This window comes from Mustela erminea, chromosome 18, assembly GCF_009829155.1.
Source record: "Mustela erminea isolate mMusErm1 chromosome 18, mMusErm1.Pri, whole genome shotgun sequence".
In the NCBI taxonomy this organism is placed as follows: Eukaryota; Metazoa; Chordata; class Mammalia; order Carnivora; family Mustelidae; genus Mustela; species Mustela erminea.
Window position 1 is genome coordinate 47,501,135 of NC_045631.1, and position 24,225 is coordinate 47,525,359.

At 44.6% G+C, this 24,225-nt stretch overlaps 1 protein-coding gene across 4 annotated transcripts in view; it reads right to left on the reverse strand.

Annotated features, from left to right (window-relative positions):
• The window catches only part of TEX2 (testis expressed 2), a 103,168-nt gene that overhangs the window by 49,745 nt on the left and 29,198 nt on the right, over positions 1 to 24,225 (reverse strand). For 3 of the 4 annotated variants that reach the window (XR_004280656.1, XM_032321699.1, XM_032321697.1), the window contains exon 2: positions 7,545 to 9,210. Coding sequence is in view for 3 of the 4 variants with exons in the window: in XM_032321699.1 (XP_032177590.1) it covers positions 7,545 to 9,185 (1,641 nt within the window). In the remaining variant the exon portion in view is untranslated. Of the gene's footprint in view, positions 1 to 7,544; positions 9,211 to 10,550; positions 10,755 to 24,225 lie in introns of those variants that run through there. The other variant, XM_032321698.1, reaches the window with a different exon arrangement.

Sequence of the window (24,225 nt, forward strand, 5' to 3'; positions counted from 1 at the left end):
GAAATGATGCTATAAACTTAGTCACATATAAGTGAACCAGAATTACCATTTAGCCATGCTGTAAGCTAATGAGTTGAGTGAGAAATTGGCAAAATGTTGGTAATTGTTGAAGCTGAGACGGGGCATCGGGTACATGGGGTTTCACTACACTATTCTCTTTACTTCTGCGTATACTAGACATTTTCTACAATAAAAAGTTAGAAAATACAAGCTCAAGAAAAAAGTCATTCTGGAGTCACCTGACATCCTTAACCACACTATTCCGATGGAATTTAAGAAACATTTTCTTACAGTTAGCTTTCCAACCAACTTTAAAACACGGTACCTGCCTGCACTCAAACATCTCACCACCTGGTATTTCTCAAGCAACAAGGGACACTGGGAAATAGCCATATTTATAAAAGCCATCCATAAAAACTCAAGTGACCCATTATGGGAGCAGGATATTTTCCGTTCAGAATAATGTACAAAGAAATGCTCTTTTATTTCTTGTACTCATTGTATTAGGAGTTATAGACACCAACACAAAGCAACCAAGTCTCTTCTGGTTGTAAAGGAGCTGTTCTCTCCTTAATATCTGAACACTCTAATTTCTTGAAAGAAAGAATTGCATGAAATTGAGAATAAATTTACAAGTTTGAATTTCTTCTCAAAATCTATAAAGTTCTCCCTACAAAATTATTTTTACATGTCAATACCAAAGCCTGTTTTAGGGACTGCAATGATTTTTTTTTTTAAATCTATCCCCCTTACTAAAAACCTAAATGTGATATAACCTAAGAAAAAAAATAAAAAATCAAAACATTCTCCAAAATTTATTTCTATTAGTTTTGCGATGGTGGAAATGTAATTTTAGTTGACCTTATGGGCTGTATCTTTTTTTTTTTTTTTTTTTAAGATTTTATTTATTTTATGGAGAGGTAGAGAGAGCCAGAGAGCACAAGAGGGGGGAGGAGAGGGAATGGTGAGAGAGAAGGAGCAGCAGTCTCCTTACCAAGAAAGGAGCCTGATGCAGGGCTTGATCTCAGGGTCCTGGGTTCATGACCCAAGCCAAAGGCAGATGCTTAACCGATTAAGCCACCCAGGTGCCCTGTGAGCCACATATTTTAAAAAGAGCCAAGTTGTTTTGATGTTCATGTTAAAATAATTTTAGAAAAATTAAAAAAGAGAGAGAGAGAGAGCGCGACAGTCATCACTCTAGAAACCAACATTCTACGGTTGTGTTCCACAAGTGGTTTTTAAGTCAGAGATAAAAAATTTACCCATGCCTATAATTCAAAACTGCATGAGCCATACACTCAAACATACATCAAAGAACCTTATGAAATCTTCAGGAAGCTTATCATTACAGACACGTGGAAACCTCAGTGTACAAGAATGGCACTGAATTAGGCGCACTCCTGGTCAAGTGACAAGTACATTCCTTTTTTTTTTTTTAAAGATTTTATTTATTCATTTGTGTGTGTGAGAGAGAATGCACGTGCACAAGCAGGGGGAGCAGCAGGCAGAGGGAGAAGCAGGCTCCCTGCTGACCAAGGAACCCAATGCAGGACTCGATCCCAGGACCCTGAGATTATGACCTGACCCAGAGGCAGACACTTCACCGACAGAGCCACCCCAGCTTCCTGGGACAGTACATTCTCAGAGAAGTCTCACCCAAATTGCTTAAGAATGCTGAGCAAAACCACACATCCCAAATGCAGTGCTGACTCTGAATGTCTTTCTCCCCGTGCCCAATCCCACTCTTTCCCAGGGTCCCCAGCTCACAGTATCTAGCCAGTCGCCCAAAATAAAACCCCTAGAAGGTTCCTACAGAGGGATTGTTACTCAAAATGAAGCCCTTGGGACTCTGCAGCACACACGAGTCTCCGTCTTGAGCTAACATACCCAGACTGCCAAGCTTTCAGTCACCTCCGTGTGTCCTAGCATTTTGGTGGCATCCCTTCCTCTCACATGTTCGACTTGTCACTTGGTGCCTGTGTAGCCGCCCTTCTCCTATTTGCTGCTTCTCATCAGCAGCATGAATGTATGAAGTAACAATGTATGAATTCCCAAACATGAAGAAAAAGCAGGCTTTCAAGGAGGTTCTAAGAGTCATTCTATGGACTTGGTGACAGCTGTTTGGCCTTACAGGGGTTTTGACTGCTTCCGTCCCAGATGAGAGAGCTGCTGGCTGGCAGGGTTGAGTGAGAGATGGCGAAGGGTCATGAGGCCGGATCAGTCACATATCAGTCCTTGAGAATAGCTACTTCTTGGCTGCTAGCCAGTCTCTGTGACTCTCCATCCCATATACTCACCACTGTAGCAGTGTCATTTTTTTTTTTTAAGATTTTTATTTATTCATTTGAGAGAGAGAAAGTGAGTGACAGCACAGACAGGGGGGAGGTCAGAGGCAGAGGGAGAAGCAGACTCCCTGCCGAGCAGGGAGCCCGCTGTGGGGCTCGATCTCAGGACCCCAGGATCATGACCTGACCTGAAGGCAGATGCTTAACCGACTGAGCCACCTAGGCACGCCCTGTAGCAGGGTCATTTTTCAATACAAATATCCACAGTGTGGACGGAACAGTAAAATCACCGGGAGAAAGTACAAAAGAGCTTTACTTTACTTTTCTCCTCCCTTTCATGTGAAGTCTCGCTGAAGAGAAACTGCAGTGCTTTCTGAATTGGTTATGGAGCCAATTCAGGACTTAGACTCTCAGTCCTGGGCCTATAGGTGAGAACCTCCATGACTCAGAGGCTTAAAAACACACAGTCTCCTACAATACTCCTGCAGCACTAACCCTCCTGCCTGTCTTGTTCATGGGGCCCTGAAGATACAGTCTACTTAGGGCACGAAGCTTGGAGGATCACTGTGCATGCTGGGCCTCTATGCTAGAGATCTTTATCACATGCAGGTTTTACAGCCCATGTCTGCAATGTTTTTTTAAAGTTTCAATGCCTGCCCTCAAAACTTGCACCATTACATCCTCTGTAAAAACCAACAGAATAGTATCAGGTCCACTGAAAATAATTCGCAACAGCTAATTCCCCTAATTCAAGCCTATTTTCAAAAAGGGGCTTTTTCGGCCCTAGGAACAGGTTCACAGATCTGCTTTATAAAGAAACCAAGGCCCATCTCCTGCATCACTTTTATTTATTTATTTATTTTCCCCTGCATCACTTTTAAAGCCATAAATCTAGAGAGCAGAAGTCTAGAACTTGCCACCATCCCCATTTCTCTAATGATCAACTTGGCAGACGCCGGCAGTCCTCTCCCCCTTTGAATTCAGGAGGCCAGCGCTGTAGGAGTGTAGGTAAGAGAAGCGCAGATTTGCTGCCAGAGATTTCTAAGCAGTAAAAATCAAGTTCCAAATCCTGTGAAAGATGGACCACCTTGGCTTTTCCACTGCTGTGGGGAAAGAAAAACCTCTTCATAATCTGTACTTTTTGGTAATTATTTTTTGTCTTCTTAAAAAGACCACCCCTTTCAATCCAACTAAATTTTTTCTTTAAGTATCAGGGATTCCTGGGCACCTGGGTGGCTCAGATGGTTAAGCATCTGCCTTTGGCTCAGGTCATGATCCTGGGGTCCTGGGACGGAGCCCCACATCAGGCTCCTGGCTCAGCAGGGAGTCTGCTTCTCCCTCTGCCTCTGCCTCTCCCCCTGCTCATGCTCTCTCCCTCTGTATCTCTCTGTTGCAAATAAATAAATAAAATCCTTAAAAATTAAAAAAAATATATCAAGGATTTCTTTTAAAAAGCAACTTTAGGAGTGCCTGGGTGGCTCAGTGGGTTAAGCCTCTGCCTTTGGCTCAGGTCATGATCCCAGGGTCCTGCTCAGCGGGGAGCCTGGTTTCTCCTCTCTCTCTGCCTACTTCTCTTCCTACTTATAATCTCTCTCTGTGTTAAATAAATAAATAAAATCTAAAAAAAAACAAACAAAAAGGCAACTTCATTAGGAGATGACAAGGCCAAAACTGCCTCACCACCTACATTTCCTGATAAAGCCTCTTTCATTCATTTACTCATTCATCATCCAACCATCTACCCACCTGTTCATCCAGTAATTACTTATCATGTGCCCAATATGTGCCATGTGCTGAGGACACAATGATGAACACGATGGACGTGGCCTGTGTATTCAGGAAGCCCATTGTGGACTGGAGGAGATGGGCAATAAACATACATATAACTAGGGCTCTCACAAGTACTATGAAAGTGAGGCAGAGAAGGCTAGCTGTCTCTCAAACTGGGGTACTCCTTTCTATAGTCTATAGCTGTTGCTGGGAAGAAGCTGCCCAGCCAAGTCCCAGATTCCCCATGACCCCAGACATTTCGGAGGATCCATGTGACTAGCTCACAATGGAATGTGAGGAGAAGTGCTGTGTGTCACTTCTAGGTCTAGGCATTATAAGAAGGCATGCCTTCTTTTTTTTTTTTTTTTAAAGATTTTATTTATTTATTTGACAGAGAGAGATCAAAAGTAGGCAGAGAGGCAGGCAGAGAGAGAGAGAGGAGGAAGCAGGCTCCCCGCCGAGCAGAGAGCCTGATGCAGGACTCGATCCCAGGACCTTGAGATCATGACCCTAGCCGAAGGCAGAGGCCCAACCCACTTAGCCACCCAGGCACCCCAAGGCATGCCTTCTTTTGCTTTTTCATTCTCCTTCTGCCAGGTGGATGTAAAGAACTCTAAAATCCTAGTACCCTAGGCAGGGATCAACAAACTGAGCCTGAGGCCTGTTTCTATAAAGTTTTATTGGAACAGGGTCACACCCATTTATTTACACATTGTCTGTGGCTGTTTTCCGGCTACAATAAAGAGGTAAGTGATTTAAAAAAAGAAGAGTTAAGTGATTGCAACAGAAACTATATGACCCACAAGCATAAAATATTTACTATCTGGCCTTTTAAGAAAGTTAGCTGAGCCACAAGATGGAAGGAGCTTGGGCCCCTGAATCAACACCTAGGGATGGCCACCAACCCACCAGGAATAGCCAAACAGGACTCTTCCACAGGTAAGAAACAACTTCTCATTTGTTGTAATAGCTAGTGTTATCCTACCTCTTACAAAAAATAAAGCACAATGTCCAATGAGAAAATGTAAGAAAACAGATGCTCGAAGTAAGACTCCACTACACTTTCCTTTTCTTATTACACCATCTGAGTCCTAAATGTAATGTCAACACTGCTAAACGTTTTAGAGTGTCATACTTTTTAAATGGTTCCCAAGAGTATGATCTCCAACTCAGTAAAATTAAGCCCAAAGAACATTTGCATTTGAAATCTTTGCCTTACAATACACAACCTACCCTTCTAATCTGTAGTAATGTTCCTTTTTTAAAATAAAGTAAGTATTTAATCATGCCTCTAAAAACAGCCCTGTATACCAAAACAAAAGACTTCCCGCTAAAATATAACTTTTCCTCAATAATAATGAAGCCCCCCTAAACAAGTCAGGTGCTCGAACCAGTTTAAAGTGAATGTCATCATTGTTAGGCGCTGGAGTAATACAGAAGTACCATTTTCTTTGCTAAAGTTACAGTAACTGACTTCGAGGGCATGTAACTCAGGTAGTCACAGCATCACCCTCTGAAAAACACAGCAACCATAATGAGTCCCTCCTACTCCGCTTCATATATTAATACTAAGCTGATGTGTGTCACATCCTCAAGACTCAGCACCAGCTTCTCTTAAAAAGAAGTCTCATATTGCCATGAGAAAGAAAAAAGAAAAAAATCAAATACATGATTCATTAAGTCAAAACAAAAAAAGAGTGAGTATGCACGCGTGTGGTGTATTTAGACTTGCAGAAATTTAAAAAAAGAACAAAACCAGGATATATAATAAAATTGTTAACCCCTTCCCACTAATGTGATTAAAAATAAATAAATTTTTTCTTTGGGTTTCCTATGTTTTTAAAATATTGTATTTACTTTGAATAAGATAAAAAGTTTATGAAACTAGAAAACAAACAATGTTTTGGACCCTTAGCTTTCTTCCTCCCCTTGTTTTGCTTTTTTGCTTTTGTTTTTTGGTTTTCTTTTCTTTTTCTTTTTTTTTTTTTTTTGCAGTAGAAAGACAGGCTGCCATTTTTTAAGCATTCTTATTTAAACAGAGGGGAGAAAAAAAACCTATTAACAGAGAAATGAAACCAGCTTTGAACTACCAAAATACTACAAACTAACAAACCCGCCAAAAAAGCGCTGGCAAGGCTATGAAGAAATTAGAACCCTGTGCTCTGCGGGTAGGAAGGTGAAATGGTACAGCCGCTGTGGAAAGCAGGACGGCAGCTCCTCGAAAAATCTGAAACAGAATTACCATCAGATCCAACAGTCCCACTTTGGGGTGTGTACCCAAAAGAACGGAAAACAAGAGCTCAAAGAGCCATCTATACACCCACGGTCACAGCATTATTCAGCATAACTAAAACGGGGAAACAACCCAAGTGTCCGCTGCTGGATGAATGGATAAGGAAAATGGGAGTACAGGCACACAACCGAATGGTATTTGGTCTTAAAAGAAAAGCAAATTCTGACTAATTGTGATTACGCTAAGTAAAATAAGCCAGGCCCCAAGGGACAAATACTGTCTGATTCTACTCATATGACATAATCTAAAGGACCAAGTAGAACTATGGTTTGCTAAGGCCTGGAGGGAGGGAAGAAATGAGGAGTTACCATTTAATACGTAGACGGCTTCTGTGGTACAAGATGAAAAGAGCTACGGGGACAGATGGTGGTGATGAGGCCATAAGAATGGGGATGTACTTAATGCCACTGAACTGTACACGTACAATGCTTAAGATGGTAAATTGTATGCCATTTGTATCTTACCACAATTAAAAAAAAAAAAATATATATATATATATAAAAGCGTATATGAGCCTATGACTTACAAGCTATATAAGCTACAACTGTATGTTTAGAGCTTATATATTTTGAAACATACAAAAAACACAGCAGCTTTTTAAATATACAAAAACAAGTGTGAATGGAAGTTCTCCTATTTTCTTCCCGCACCCTAACGGATCACCCGAGCAGCCGTCAGGGGGCCCAGATCCCGAGACCGTCACAGCCTGGAGATGTGAGGTCCCTTCTCCAGCCCGCGTCTCACTGTGCACGAAGGCAAGAGGTGTGCCCGTAGCGGCCAACCACGGACATCGACTTGCCTTCTCTTCCTCCTTTCCTTCGCTGGCATTCCAGGAGTGCCGAACCCTTCTCCAGGGTGTCAAGAATATGCAATCCTGGCAGACTCAGCTATAACAAATCCTCAGCAAGTCGCAAATCCCCGGAAATTTCGAGAGAGACCGAAATACGAACCGCATGCAAATGCTGCTCTCCAGTGCAACAGAGATCTTGAGAAGCTCGCTGAGCTGCTAGCACCGGATCTAGAATGAAGTTTACCAGAGAAGTCTCTCGCATGCCCGGAGAACAAAGAGAGACCCCAAAGCCTAAGACACACAGCTTATGTGAAAACCCATGACCATCGACTAGAAAAACGAAGCTGGATCTAAACTCCGGCCATCCCGGAGAGAGCACGTGCACTCGGCCACGGCAGGAACTCACCTTTAGCATTTCCGGTTCTTGGATATCCAGAGACCTCGTGTTCCAGTGTTGTCGGTTTTTATGTAACCTGTGATATTTATGAGCACTTGGTGGTGTAAAAAACCAAATCATGCAAACCGCAGTCATGAATCCAAGACCAATTCCCAGGAGGAGTCCGTTCACGTAATGGGGCAAAGGGAGGACGAGGTACCCATACACGCACATTATAAAGAAGCCCAGTGTCTTCACGGGTAACTCCGGGTGCTGCACGGCCGACTGGGCCTCGTCCTCACTGTCAAGGGCCGGACCGTCCTCCGCCAGCACCGCAGGCTTGAGAGGGCTCTCCGGGAGCTTGTCGACTGTGCTCTCGGCCTCTGCTTCCAAATCGAAGTCCTCTGAGTACAGCTCGCAGAACTCCTCATCTTCCTTGCTCACTAAGGCAGACAAGGAACATTTCTCAAGAACTAGTGAGCTCGTCTTCAGGCCTAAGTCCTTCAGGCCGCCCCCCTGGGAACCACTCTTGGGCTCCGCCTCTCTTGGGGGCTCACTGGAGGCCCTGGGGTGGTCACCCGTGGGGGCGCTGGGGTCACTGCCGCAGCCGTCCCCCTCTGAGTCACCGTCCTCCTCCTTGATGCTGTAGTTGTTACTGCTTTCCAGGTGACCGTTCAGGCTGGACAGATTGCAGAGTTCCGAAGCACTTGAAGATAAGGCTTTGGGCCTGTGGCTGCCACTTTCTTCCCCCATAATTTTACTGAGGAGCTGAAAAGGCTCATAGATGACTTCTGAAAGGCGTCGCTTCGTGTCCTCGATTTTAGCCTCCATCTCGGGCACTTTGAAAAAGGAGCGCGTATCGGAGGGAGAAGTCAGCGGGGAAGAGGGGGCGGTTTTGGAGTCTCCGCCTGTGTTTCGTGGCTGTGTGAACGGCTTGAACAGGGGCAGGTTGAGCTTGGAGTCAGGAGGCTTATAGGACACGGCGTCTGACTCCTGCCGGGAGGTGTCTGTGGACAGAGACTTCACTAAAGTCTTCACCAAGTGCCTGCGCCTCGAGGGCTGTGGGAATTCTTTTGGCTCCACCTCGGTTGACTGGGACTTCGCATGGCTCATGAAGCGTCTGGTACCGGACAGGGTGGAGGACGAGGCACTGGAGGACAGGCTAGGAGACTTGGAAGGAGAGGACAATGGGGAGGAAGAGCTGATTTTCTGCTCGGAAAGGGAAGACACACTGGGAGAGCTAGCTAAGGGCCCCAACGAAGACGACCCTGGGGACACAGCCGATGGCACTGTGCTTAATACTTGCACTGCCGGAGCAGGGGTCTCCAACAGCTTTACCGTGTTCTCGGAGACGGGCAGAATGGCAGGGGACACGCACAGGCCATCTGCCACGATGGGCTGGCCGGCAGGGCCAGTGGAGTCATGGCCACCCTGGGTTTCAAGGTAAAGGTCTTCCTTGGCTTCGAGCGCCGTCACAATGCTTTGGTCGTCCAGCCCCTCCTCAAGGTACTCCCTGAACTCCTCCTCCTCTTCCTCCTCCTCCTCGCCGGACGCCGAGAAGTGAATGGCGATAGTGTCTCGGGACACGGACCTCTGCACGTGCACTCTGGGGGCAGATGGTTTTGGCATGTCAGTGGTCTTCTCGGCATGGCGACCATTCAGACTTGTCATCGCCGGCTTCACGAGGGCTCAGGCTCTGTGGAAACAGCAAGGAAACCAGAAGTCAGGGAGCCGTTTCTCCAAGGAGGGGCTGTCGTGTGCACACGGGAGCGCAGATGAAGCTCCCTTCCAAATGGTGATTATGATTTTACTTGGCAGATGGCCACTGTTTTTCACCCGAGCGGGTTTGATGGTTTAATTTTCACCAGATAAATCCCAGTTAGGCATTCTCTTTTATGAGCAAGCTACAAACCGGTATTACAGAGGCCCTGCGATCTGTCTGACTTCACAACAGCTGAGTAATTGTTTCCTCCCTCCTAACTGGCTCATTTCTACCAGCCTTTCCATATCTCAACCCTTGAAATACCTGCACAATAGATGTTACCAGAGTCATTTCAGAAAGCCAACAGGCTAGAAAGCAGCAGCCTGGGGATTTTGATGATCTTGGAACAAAAATGTCACCCCTGTTTTCTAGCTATAAAAAGCCAACCCAGGAGGATCATTGCTTCCGTTGCTATTTTCCCAGCAATCCTAACAATTATTTGGCTTGCTTCTCCCACCAGGACTCATACTATCTTGCCACGGCAAAGGAGCAGCCAAGTCTCCAAGGGTGGAAAGGGAAATCTCTAAATGGATTGCGATCAACTGTTGGCTTCTTTGTTCCCCAGATGGCAGAGTACTTGGGTAGCCATGAAGACAAGGTCATATTCTGGAGCTTCAGGACAAAGGAAATGTATTTTAAACTAAACCCAAGATTCAGAGGGCAGAAAAGTTAAGTCTCAATGCTATAATCTACCACCAACCAAGAACTCTGTTAAGAGCTGCAGTGAAAAACATGGGAGCTATGCTCTCTGCCCTTCTGGAGCTCAGCAGCCAGCTGGGAAGAACACAGACACTTGAAAAGCTGTGCGGCACAACAGAAGACACCAAGCTGACCCTGTGGTATCTAGTACATTACCTCTCCCCCTATTCGTTAAAGGCCCGTTTCCTGGACACCACTCACCATGACAGAGCCTACAAAATGCAAATTAACACCACAATCCAGAAAGAGACCATATCAAAGGAGCTAAAACACACTTGAGGAATGAACCTCACATGTTCTGAGGAGGGTAAGAGCAGTGTGGGAAGTAGGTCACCTGCTCAGCCTTTTCGGATGGGTATGGGGCGCCTGGCTGCCTCCATCAGTAGAGCATGTGACTCTGAATCTCAGGGCTGTGAGTTCAGGCCCCACACGGGGCATGGAACCTACTTAAAATTTTAATAAATTAAAATTATGAGTGGATGGGCAGGTTGTGGCAGAAGGAGCATGATCAGAAAGAAGCGAAAAGGTGTAAAGATGAGCATGGGCTTGATGTGTTCTGCCAGATGGGCCTTTACCTCCAGGAGGGTGGGCGGGCGCTGGGGAGCAGTGGGAGACCAGCAGCACAATAGCGGCATCATGGGGAGCGGAAGGGCAGCCCTGGGGGCTGCTGGTATATACATGCGGGCACGCAAATAGGGCTCCTGGGACCTGCTCCTTTTGCAGCTGACTCTGTGGGACCCGGAACAAGCCACAACTTCTCTGGTTCTCAGAATCTTCATCTGTAAAATGGAGGATCAAGAGTTCTTTCCAAATCTAAAGTCCTACATGATTATAGATGGTTGCATACAACCCAACATAACACACTTCAACAAATAATCTAGGATAGACAATCAATGTCACGTTGCGTGTTGTGTTTCTTTAGTTTGAAGAACTCCTATATTTGAGTCTTCTGTCAAATATTCATGTGCAAAATGCGGGCACCTGATACTACCAACGAGAGAAAAAGTAAATCCGTGGTGGGGGGGGTTGGGAGGGAGTGATCCTGTGTCATGAGAACAGAAAATACCCTAGTGATGACAAGAACGACCATTCAAGAGCACAGTCGCAACATGGACACATCTGAAACTACACATTTTTAGCATCAATGCTTAAGAGAAATTACATTCGTAGAAACTTTCCAACTGAGTTTTGTCCATGCTTACCATGACCCGCAGGTTCTCCTATCCCCAACAGATTCAGGAAAAGAAAATGATCTTTATGGACAGAGAAAGCAATTTAAATCCAGGAGCTGATGGCAAGTTGAAAACACACACCTCAGGTCCAGGACAATCCTCTCCGGTTATCTTTAAACCAACAGGTTTGTAAGCTTAGTAAGGAGAAAAATACCAAGCTCAACACACGTTTTCTTCTCATTTAACTGTCACCTAGTTTTATAAGAGTAATTTAAGAAGAAAATTATAGAGGTAATTTGAAAAGTTTGATACTTGATAATTCTCAGTAGGCTGAAAAATAAGCTTCACTGAAATTGCTTTAATAATGGGGCACCTGGGTGGCTCAGTCGGTTAAGCATCCTACACTTCGACTTAGGTTGTGATCTCAGGGTTGTGAGATCGAACTCTCTGTTGGGCTCCCCACTCAGTGAAGGGTCTGCTTGAAATTCTCTCTCCCTCTCCTCCTCCTGCTCATTCTCTCTCTCTCTCAAATAAATAAATAAAATCTTTAAATTGCTTTAATAACATAAAGGATGACCTGTAAGGCTCTGCTGCTCGTAGTCTGCGTCCTGGGCAGCAATGGCTACGTGTTAAAATGACTGTGGGCACAGGGGTAAAGACAGAGCCTGACTTGGGTGCTGAACAGTGTGAGTCAGTCCTCTGGGAGCAAGGCAAGAGTGGAGAGAGGCCTTAGTGTAGTCGAGGATGCCTGGGAATCCGCGGGCAAAGTCAGGGCCAGGCAGCAGCCAAAGGGAGAAAACAGTGTATCCAGGAGCCTGTGGTACCATGAGCAAGCACCTGCCCAGGAAGGGCCACCCCCAGGGGCCTACTTGCCCAGTCCTCCTCCACACGGTCAGGTCCCCTGACTTGCGACTTGAAAGCGCCTCTGCTCATCTCTGATCAGACTATCTCACGGCCTGTGTCAGCCAATAGGGCCCAAGCTGGACCCCATGCAGAGCTGGCTGCCAGGAAGCCCACTAAGGGCGGGCAATCTGGCTTACCCCCCAGTGTCTTTCTCCAAGGCTCAGGTGGTAGCCTCAGGGACCCAATGTAAACTCCCCCACATCCCTGCTGACCAAAGCCTTTGCTCTATTTCACCAGTTTGGGGGTTTTTTCAATGGTTATTTTTATCTGTTTGTATTTTATCGGTTCTTTTCAGTTTCACCTGATAAAATATGGATAAAACAAGCCCTGTGAGGCCACAGCAGCACTACTACTGTTTAAACACAAGAAAATCTTGGGGCCCTGTTTGCTCATCTGCAAAATGAGGAGATGAGACTGAAGAAAAGCTGCTTCTAGGACCAACATTGCTGGGTAATGGAATGTCGTGGAATCAGAGACAATGGTTTGGGTTCCGGACAGCCCTTCAAGTGGTCACTGCCTCCGCTCGGTCCTCCCAATGGCTGGCTGCTGGGGCCCGCAAAACAGACCCTCTCAGTCACAGCCCTGCAGGACGACCAAGGTCAAGAGAAAAGAGCACCTGACTGCTGCCCAGGAAGATAACGTGGTTTGTCCAAGGCCATGGCACTGACTCAGAAGGGGGAAGGGAGAGACAGTTAGACACGGGTTTTTGACACTGATGTCCTGATGCCCTTTTCACCACAGCAGGCTGCCTCCTCGGGCATGTCACACACGTTCTTTATGACTGCTTTGTCTTGGACTTGGTACCCGCCCTCTGCGCTCCTTCACCGACGTTTAGGGACAGCTCTCCCAGGAGCTAAAAGCTCAGTTTGCAGCCACCAGCCTGTGACCAGCTGTGCAGAGAAATTAAAAGTCATCTCATCATCCACCTGACAATCCAGGATCTTAAAAAATAACTAGCTCCTGCCCGCTACTTCAACTCAATTATAACCGGGCTCCAGAAAAGGAGACAACCTTATCAAGCCCTCAGGAAGTCTAAGGCCAGAAAGGAAATTTCTTTCCCCAACAGGTCTCCTTCATCCAAAACCATCAGCAGATCACAGGACTCTGGGCTCTGACCCTGACTCCTGAGTCCTACGAGGGGAGGGCCTCTAGCTCATGTTGCCACAGAGGAGGATTTCCTGCCAGAGGTGAGTCTGAACAAAAGTCTGATTTGGTTGTGAGCAAAATGGGGCTAAAGATTAACCACATCCAGCCCCAGAACGGAGGAGGGTAGCAGAGGCAACATTGATAAACTGAAGCTAGAGGTCTGGTGTCTAGGAAGGCAAGGCCTATCATCAGGCTCACCATTCTGCTGCAAACAATTAACACTGAATTTGCTATTAAAAAGAAAAAAGAATCTTCTAGAAGCACTCAAGCTTTAACAATTGGGAAAGGAAAAACCAGGCTGAGGCTAAGGCCCACGGGAACCCAGAGAAGAGCTCTGGAGAAGCCAGGCTAGTCCTTAGAGCACTGGATGATTCCTGGCAAACTGGAGCTTTCATTTTCACGATCTCCTGAGCAGAAATCGAAGTTCCGGGCTGACCGAGGTAGAGCACTAACTGAAGAACTTACCACAATGAACTAGAACCCAAGAAGGCTACATCCACTCAGCAGCAAGTGAACGACAGACCAAGAGGCCCCCTTAGCTCTGAGAACTTTGAGGACATCACACTAAGCAAAGTACACCAGTCACAGAAAGACAAATGATTCCACTTACCTGAGGTACCTCGAGTAGACAAATTCCAATAAAAAGAACACAGAATGGCAGTTACTGGGGGCTGGGGGAGAGGGAAATGGGGAGTTGCTGTTTAGTGGGTACAGGTTTTCAGTTTCGTATGATAAAAAAGTTCTGGAGCTTGCTTGCATAACAAGGGGGATATACTTAACATCACTCACCCAAAAACAGTGAAGACAGTAAATTTTACGCTGTGTATGTTTTGGCATAAATTCAAACTAAAAAATATTTTTAAAAATATTCATTCAAAACTTTACAATGAAATACTAAAATACTTGGAACTCCTTATCATGCCAATGAAAACAATTCTACTCACAAAGTTCATACTGTTCTTCAGCTTTTGCCATGTGGTTACATTCTAAGGTAACAAATGCAATTGTATTTATGTTCCCATACTTCTGGGAAGTAAAAAAAAAAAAAAAAAAAAGCTATTTAGAACCCAATGCTCCCTGAACCTTAGCCTTGGTTGGGTATGTTTCAGGGAAAAAGGACATTTCAAACTGTTCTGCTTGACCTGTCTTTCCTAAGATCCTGACTGCAATTCTCCTTTAAAGTTCCTATGCCTTGTAAAGATGGTCACTGTTCTCATTACGACTGAGAAAGCCTCCTCTCTCTATAAATAAATAAGGGGCGTCTGGGTGCCTCAGACCATTAAGCATCTGACACTTGATTTTGGCTCAGGTCATGATCTCAGGGTTGTGAGATGGAGCCCCAGATAGGGCTCCGCCCGCACTGAGAGAGAGGAGCCTGCTTAAGATTCTCTCTCCCTCTCTGTCTGCCTCTCCCCCTCCTTAGGCACGGGCTTATACTCACTCTCTAAATAAATAAGGGGCGCCTGGGTGGCTCAGTGGGTTAAAGCCTCTGCTTTCGGCTCAGGTCATGATCCCAGGGTCCTGGGATCGAGCCTGGCATCTGGCTCCCTGCTCAGCAGAGGAGCCTGCTTTCCTTCCTCTCTCTCTGCCTGCCTCTCTGCCTACTTGTAGATCTCTGTCTGTCAAATAAATTAAAAAAAAAAAAGAATAAAGAAGACTGAGAAAGCTTCAAAGGAGGGCTTCTCTCCCTAGCATTTATGCTGGATTCGATTCTATCCAGTCTAAAACAAGGAATAAATCAATGGCTCAGCTCCCATCTAACCTGAACTCATAAAAAACAAAGACCTTAAACAGGAAGTCAGGAGCCAACTGCCCTCCCTGTCATGAAGTCCAGGAGGCTCTCAAACAGTACAGTCAAGGTCAGGATATGAAACATCCATGAAATTTATTTTATTTCTAGTCACTCAAAAAGGTTATCAGCATTAATTAGGCCATGAAAAACCAATCAACAATAAATCAGACTATATAATGAAAAATGAAAAGCTATTTCAAGACTCAATGTTGGCATTTATTAACTCAGATGTAATAACCTTCCTGAATTCTGGTGATTTTTTTTTCGGGGCGGGGAGCTAATTTTCTAATAAAAATTGTCCTTCTTACTTCTAGCTGTCTTTGAAACAATTTAATCCTGGCATCCTACAGGGCCATAAAAAGAGAACACAGTTCCTTCCAGGTCACTCACTGACCAGCAATTCATCTACTTGGTCCTTCCACATTAAAACAAATAGCGAGGGGTGCCTGGGTGGCTCAGTCAGTTGAGAGTCCAACTCTGGATTTCGGCTCAGATCATGATCTCAGGCTCCTGAGACTGAGCCCCATCAGGCCCCAAGGTCAGCAAGGAGTCTGCTTGGGATTCTCTCTCTCTCTCCCTGTGTCCCTGCCCCCATTCACATGCGCGCACACACGCACACACATACACACACACACTCTCTCTCTCTCTCTAAAATAATAAGTCTTTTTAAAAAATGATGTGACCATTATTATCATTACTATTAATTTCTAAATCATATACTAGATTAGAGAAAGCACTGGAGGAGGGAAAAAGAGGAGGAGGGAAGCAAGGAAGAAAATTTTTTAAAAGATTTTATTTATTTTTTTGAGAGAGAGAGAGAGAGCACAAGCAAGGGGATCAGCAGAGGGAGAGGGAGAAGCAGGCTCCCTGCTGAGTAGGGAGCCCAATGTGGGGCTCAATCCCCAGATTCTGGGATCATAACTTGAGCTGAAGGCAGACGCTTAACCGACTGAGACACCCAGGGGTCCCAAAAAGAACAATTTTGATTAAAAACTCAGCTAGTCTCCAGATAACATGGGCACAGTAATAGAGCAGATCTTAGGAGGCAAGCCTGTCTGGAATATGCCTCATTTTTCAGAAGCATCACTAATCCTTCAAGATCATTATTAAAATGCTTTGTCTTTGTAAGATTCAGCCTGTTGGATATTTGCTGCCTCTGAACAAGCCTGCACTTGGACGTATGATGTGTGAGTACCGTCTGCTAGCCTGGGCTGTGTCAGTCAATACTTTTAATTCAAAAACTTCTCCTGGAAGGGGAAAAGAGGCAAGCTGCATTGTGTGGCGGAGGATGGCTTAATACCCCTTATCTGTGCTTTTTTAAAAATAGGATTTGGTTTTATAAAAAGTAGGGAAGAGGCCTTAAGACTATTTTTCTGCCTTGATGGTGCAGAGAAAACAGCTGAATCTGGTCAAACCAACCATCACAGGAAGGTCTGACTTAGTCTAAAAATTTCAAGTGCACCCGAATAGCTGTCTCTTGATTCATTGAAATTCAATGAAGCAGCCGAGAATGGCCAGCCATTCTAATCTGTTAATACTCCACCTCACAAACAAAAATCAATATTGACATTATAGATAATGAACTAGCTCTGGCCTTAAGTTTCATCTAAAAAAAGAAATGAAAGAGGAAAGAAAGTACTTTCAGCACAGGGAGCCTTCCCAAGGCACTCTGACTGTCAGAAACTCAGAACGCCTTTCCCATTAGTTTTCAGGTTCTAAGACGCACACCCCAAAGTCTCTTCCAACCCAGCAGGGTCCTGCGCCTCGACCACAGGCTTACTGTGGTCACCCTCTTCGCCATCCTCTTACGCCACCCTCTTCGCCAAGGCATGGACCTTTTCACCTGCCACAGAGAAGGCCCACCTGGGAGGAAAAAGGTGTTCAAATGCAGCGACACAGTTAGGATTTTGCTTTATAGACTGCTAGCTGGTTCCGATAATGGAATCCAAGTTCAGTTCATAATAACTCCTTCAAAACCAGGTGATGCCTCCAGCACAACCACACGAGGCCTATGGAGGCGGAAAGAGGATAACACCGGTGCTATCCACAGAGGGGAACTCAAGGAGCCAACAGATGGAATCGAGTAGGACATCTACGTGAAAGCAAAAAGACCCTCAAGTAAAACAGAAACTTAGAACAGGTAGGCCCAGATCAGTTGGTGCTAATCAAGTAAAGAAGTCTGGAAATGAATTTTTTTTTTTTTAAGCAGAAAAATCAGGTCTATGGCCTAGACATGAAAAGAAAATGGCAGATGTGAAACCTTAGCCCCTGAGATGGGAACAAGTTGGAAACAAGAAGCGGCTAAACAGCTGGGTTAGCTACAGCTGAGGGGCTCTGCTGGGGGGCAGGGGAGGAAGGTTAACATCCGAGTTGAGGGGCAGGGAATCAACTGTTCAAAGCTTTTAAAGCGTTTGGATTTATATTTAAATCTTAGGAAACAGAACCCCTGTAGGTTCTTAAGGAATCTGAAAACTGGGTGTAGATGCTTTTGCTCAGGTGAGTTCCTGCCTGGAACCCAGGAGACCAGTGTTAGAAATCTGGAAGGAGGTAGGAAGAAGAGTGGTTAGGGGCTGTGGTCACCGCGTAAACACGGTTCAGCTGTTTCAACTGCTGATGTTCACGGGGTCAAATGTTAACAAAAGGCACATCTGGGAAAGAGTACATAGTGCTCCTTATTCAGTTTTTATTTTTGCAACCATTTTAAATTTTGAAATTATTTTCAGGTTACAAAAACAAAAAAAAGGCAGTGTTCCTTGCCCTTGTTTGGCGTTGGATCTGTTGTCAAATGTTGCTGCCTCCCACACCCACCAGCTCTACCAGTCAGAATGATCAAGGCCTTCAACAAGTACTAACAGGAGGGACCCTGACTTTTACCATAACCTGAACTTTTTAAAACTTTATTTTGAAATAATCAGAGGCTTGCAGTAAGTTGCAAAAGTAGTACAAAGAAATGCCGTGTACCTTTCACCAATCATTCCTTAAATTTTATTTTTATTATTATTTTTTAAGATTTTATTTATTTGAGAGAGCATGAGAACAAGAGAGAGCAGGAGCAGGGAGGGGGCAGAGGCAGACGGAGAAGCAGACTCCCCACTGAGCAGGGAGCCGGCCAAGGGGCCCCATCCCAGGACCCCAGGATCATAACCTGAGCCAAAAGCAGATGCTTAACCAACTGAGCCACCCAAGCGCCCCTCATTCCTTAAATTTTAAAGTCAAATCAATCCCAAGTGGGTAAGAAATCACGTTTTAAACCATAGACCAACAATTCATCCTTGTAAGAAAAATGCATTCTACCTGAGAGTGAAACGTCCCCTTATAAGGACTTCCTGATAGTCTTTCTTAAGTCTTAAATGATCAAGTTTAGGCAGGTATCATCAAGAGATGGGTCATCAAATGCCAACATCCCATCATTAAAATATAATGTATGATGTTGTCAAGGGCACACTGATATAAACCCACTATTGCACTAATGGTTGGAACAAAATTGGTAAGAACTTTTTAGAAACTAATTTTGCAGTACATTCCTCAATAATGTTCTTTCCAGGGACACCTGGGTGGCTTAGTCGGTTAGGCGTCCGACTCTTGATTTCAGCTCAGGTCATGATCTCAAGGCTGTAAGATGGAGCCTAAGCTTGTCCCTCTCCCTCTGTTCCTCCCTCTGCTTGCATGTGCTCTAATAAATAAATTAAATAAATCTTAAAAAATTAAATAAATCTTAAAAAAATAGTAAGGTTCATTCCACACATACACCAGCCAAAACCAGAGGGAGGCGGGCAGCACTAATGTCAGTTGAGCTTATCAGTAATTTTTATTTTCTAGATCTAAGTATTTCCAAATATTTTCATAATCTGGAAAAAAAATTACATGTAAATGGATGTCAATCTTTAAAATGAAATCATGATCTTTGGAATATAAAATTGCACTAGCCCATCTCCCATAAGTTACCCAAAAGAAAACTAAGGCACAGAAAGATTCATTTTTATAAAATGAGTCACACCATATGAATGCCTGCAATGTTTTTATACACAAGATTACACAGTGAAGTGATCTAGCATATGGGTATCAGTGAGGCCTTTGGCTTCAGTTCCACCAGCCTGGGAGGAGTCTGACCCTCAGGCGAGTTATTTACACTAGCCAAGCCTCTGTTTCTCCATCTGTAAAATGGGAATGGTAAAAGACTTCAGATTAAATAGAACAATTTATATAAAGCACTGAGCATGGTCTTTGGTACAAAGCAAGCATTCCCTAGATATTAACTGTGCTTTTAAGTATTTCCTCAAGTCAACAAGAGATTCTTCTACACATGATTTTAAATAGTTACCTAAAATTGACTATTCCATAACATAACTGTTTCAACACAAGATACTACTTGGAATTTGTTGCTATCACAAACAACTCTACAATGCATTATGATCCTATATGCAACCTTTGACGGTCTCTGATTATTTCCTCAATAAATGAGGTTTTAGAAGTGAAAATATAGGGTTACATAGCATCTATACATTTGCACTCCAGTTAAAAAAATACAAACAACAACAACAACTACAAAAACCAGTTTCAAACTCATTGTAAAAACCTTCCAAAACTGCTCCCCACAAATCAACTGCTTGGAATGTATCTTTCCTTAAAAAAAAAAAAAAAAGTACCCTTCCTCCCTGTCCTTTTGTATTTATAAATACACACAAACACATAAAGCTGTTTCTTAGTCTTAAATGAGATCATATTACACATACTGCTTTGCAGTTTGTTTTTCACCTACTATTTTTTAAGATTTCATTTATTTATTTGAGACAGAGAGTTGGGTGGGGGGTAGGCAGAAGGAAAGGGAGAAGCAGCCTCCCCGCAGGTCAGGGAGGCCGATTCGGAGCTCCATCCCAGGACCCCAAGATCACGACCTGAGCCGAAGGCAGATGTGTAAGTTACTGAGCCATCCAGGCAACCCTCACTATTTCTTGAACTTTTTCGAATGCCTATATAGTAAATTGATAAGTATACATACACACACACGTTTTCTTTACGTAATACAGATACACTATCATCCAATTACTCATTCCTTTGATAGAAATTCAAGGTTTTTTAAAAATTTCCACTATTAGAAACAATGCTATCTTGAAAAGATAAATCTTGTGTCCAGGGCATGCCTATCTGTAGGATACATTTCTAGAAGTGGAACTGATGGGTCAAAGGAGTGCATATTGACAGTTCTGGAACTGTCTTGCAAATTTGCCCAATTTGCTAATTTACACTCCTACCAGCAGCATATAAAGGATCCACCCTGAACTTTGGTCAAGACCGAACATTATTTTTAATTTTCGTCCAACTGATCAATGGTAAAAAGGCATCTCAATGCTTTGATAATCATTTCAAGCTTTTCCCCATCTGTTTTCCTTCTTCTGTCAACTGGTCATTCATCATTCTTGCTCAAGGGTTTTTCTAATTTACTTTATGAGTCGTGGACAGTTACCACTTTGTCTACTGTCTATTGCAAATATTGCTTCCCATCTCTGGCCTGCCTTTTAATTTTGAAATATACAAAGTTTTGGATTTTCAGGTGTTGACTCTCTCAATCTCTTATTTGCAGTTTCTGGGTTTTACACTTCCCAAGAAAGTATTCCCCATTCCATCAGCTTAAGAACATCAGTCTCCGAAATCGCTGCAGAAAACGATGACAATAGTATACGTAACATGCATATTGTTCTCTGGTGCCCACACAAGGATCACACTCTTAACTTTAGTAAAACAGACTGTCAGGAACAATCATTCCTCTGTATTTTCTAGTCAAAATAAACAGTAAAGTATTGGATTTTTTCCCCTCCAAATCATATTTGTAAACTAGAAAACCTAGTTCACATATCTGAATCCATTCATATCAACGGATGGCTCAGCTTTTCCATGTGAGGGAAGTATTTCAGATCAATTCCTCAGAAATGGAAAAAATCTCAGAGAGAGAGAGAGAAAGGAAGAGACGGGTGAAAGTAAGAGAAGGTAACTTGAAGAAAGTGGAGAGCTGGCTCTTATAGATTTGACAGGCTGACCACAAAGACTCAGTGAGTGTTGAGAGTACATTCTGTGAAGGACAGACCATGAGAAAAGGGAAGGAGACAAGAAACCCAAGGCCATGTTCAAGACCTGCAAGGTCACGAGGTACTGTGTTCCTGGTAGAGACACAGTCCTGGATGGCCAAATGGCCACACTGCAGTTCCCTCTGAGGAGGACTACTTGCCTATAGGCCCCATCAGGTAAAATCCCCCCCATCCCATGCAACCACCATTGTGGATGTGACAGGGAAGGACTGGAGCTGGCGGCAGCCCAGTGATAAGACCGAGCCCAACAGTTCTACCCAAGTGTGAGATTTTGGTAATTGTTCAGCTGGTAGTAGAATCAGCCTCTGAAAATTCATACCGAGTGAAGCCATGAGGCAGCAGGGCCAGGAACTCCGAGGGGGACCAAGACCCTCAAGTGACAGTGGTGGCGCTACTCCACTTCACCTCCCTGACCCTGGGTTGCTTCACTGTAAACTGAGGGGACCCTCCTTGTCTTTGAGAAAGCTTTCCAGAAAGCTCTAGATTCTGTACGTCTATGGTTCTATGATTCAATGTTCATGGAACAGAACCTACTTAGAGTTCCAACATTTTCATTTTGCCCAGAGAAACTCTTGGCAATTGCCCAAGTCAAGCAAAAGGATGAGAGTACGCTTGAAATGATTAACGTGCCTAAGGCAATTAAGTCAAAATATTTTTCTAATAATACTGAAACAATTCATCTCAGATTAACAAATACTTCTAGATCTTGTCTTGCTTAGCCCAGCTGTGGAAACATCCCTCACTTCTTCTGGTCCTAGGTGGAGAGTCTGCCGAGTCTACGAAGAATGAGATGCAGACAGAAAATCAGCGCTCGCGTGTGCTGTGGCAACAGAAGGCTTCACCCTCTTGTGGATTCAAACAATACCTCCTCCAGGTTCCCATCTATCCTTACAGGACACATTCCATACCCTCTCACAAAAAATGATCCCCCTCCTACTCTGCCTGGCTTTTTTTTTTTAATGGGGGAAAAGAGCAAGGTAAGAGAAGGGCTGGCCTAGTTTTTAAGACGAAACCACCATCTGTATTGTCAGATCAAACCACCATCTGTACTACCCCGTCTAAATCATTAACACCGCTATCTATCCCCACCCCCATGCCTCCAAGTCCTTCCCACTGCTAGGGATCTTCATCCTGGGTATGGAGGGTGTGGGGGGAGAGAGCGGGGTGGGGGATGCTCCAGATCCCAGCTACAGAGGTGACTACAGCATGCAGACCTGGGCTAGGACATTGCTGTTTCCAGGAAATTCCTGAATTAGCTCACTGATTTCCTGGTCAGATCCCCCACTGGTGTGATATCAGGCCTTGTCTCTCATCCAGGCCTCCCATTTTGTCTCCCTCTTTTCTCCCTCTAAGCAGATGGCCTTGCCCCTAATTCACTGGGAACGTGGTAGGAGTTGCCATCTTGTCTCCCATACCCAACTACATACACGAATCCATTCCTTGGCTAGAAATTCTAGCTGTTCCTCTCTAATCTACACCCACACACAGATCCTATCTAGGTCTAAAGAGGCCTAATTCTAAACCAAATGGACCCATCTGTCCCCTCATTCCTGCCCACCCAACCTGACCCCACACTAACTCCCTCTCATCCATCAAGGGACCCCTGATCTTCCAACCACCAAGGCTCCAACCCCAGTGGTTCATCTCCAATGTTCTCCTCTTCTTTATCCTCTAAGCCTCTTTTGTTCCCCGAGTCCTGTTGATGGAGTTCTTTCATCTCATACCTCAACGTTTCTTTCTGGTTTCATCCCTCGTCCCCAGAATCCAGCCCACATGGCATTCTGCAACCCAGCTAGCCTTCTTTTTCTTCTTCTTCTTCTTCTTTTTTTTTTTTTTAAGATTTTTTTATTTATTTGAGAGAGAGAGAGAGAGAGCATGAGAGGAGAGAGGTCAGTAGGAGAAGCAGACTCCCCTCTGAGCAGGGAGCCAGATGTGGGACTCGACCCTGGGACTCTAGGATCATGACCTGAGCCAAACGCGGTGGCTTAACCAACTGAGCCACCCAGGCGCCCCAGCTAGCCTTCTTTAAACACTGCTCTCATTATGTCCTTCTTCTGCTCAAAGACCTATCTTGTGTCTCATCTAATCTCTTTGGCTTTAAGGGTCCAACATAACCCGGTCCCTTCTATCTACTCAACCTTATTTTCAGTTACTCTCCAACGTGTTCCCAACATTCTGGTGGGGTCTGATGAGCCACTGGCTCATATGAGAACCATCCTCCTTCCCACCTTCATTCAGGCAGCTCCCTGTATTTCAAGTGCCTTCCCCTCTTGTCTCTGCCTCGTCAAGTGCAATGTCCTCCATGAAGCTAGTGATGCTTGAACTGAGCCCCAGGCCTTCCTCCTAGACAACTCTGGCCTGTCAGCTGACCTTCTACAACATTTATGCCATACAAGTAATCATAGTAAGTGAGTTCTCACCCAAGAGCGGGCTGAGTCTCAAAAGTTCATTGGTAAGTCAACTGTGTGAAATTTAAAATCCATTTATCCTGAAGGAAAATACATGGGAAAGAGGTTCCTAAGCCCACAAAATTTACGCAGTCCACAATGCCACCGTGCTACAAATGTACCTTTTTGACCACACAGAACATAACTCAAAACAAAATCACATTCTGAATTCAGATAATGCCAGGACCCTAGAACTAGGACCCCCCTGTACACACTCCAGAAAAAGATAGTTCTAGAGAATAGGAAACCAGAAACCCAGGGTGTAAACCCAGACACTTCTCACCCACCTGTCCCAATTGGACTTCTGGAGTCCAATCTCCAATCCAGCTCAAGGACATGAATCTGTTTTAACTCCTGTGTAAAACTTCAATAGACCCTGGAAAAATAGAGGAATTGGACCGCCAGTCCCAGACACATAGGGGCCAGGCGGCAGTCAGAGGAAACACTTCCTCTCTGGCCCCTCCAGGCAGCGAAAGAACTGCTTCGATGACTTCTAAGCATTGACATGGAAAAGGCATAAGGGAGAACATGGGAACGTTTTTAATTTGTCCAGAGGATAGAGCAGGGCACATAGATAACTTCTAACTAGGAATCTGGTGGCCACTCATCAGTGGCGATTAAGTTCTAAGGTCAGGGCAAAAATCTACCAAGAGCCAAGATTACCCTACAAAGTATGGTACAAACACTTCAGGTGACTTTGTGCGGTC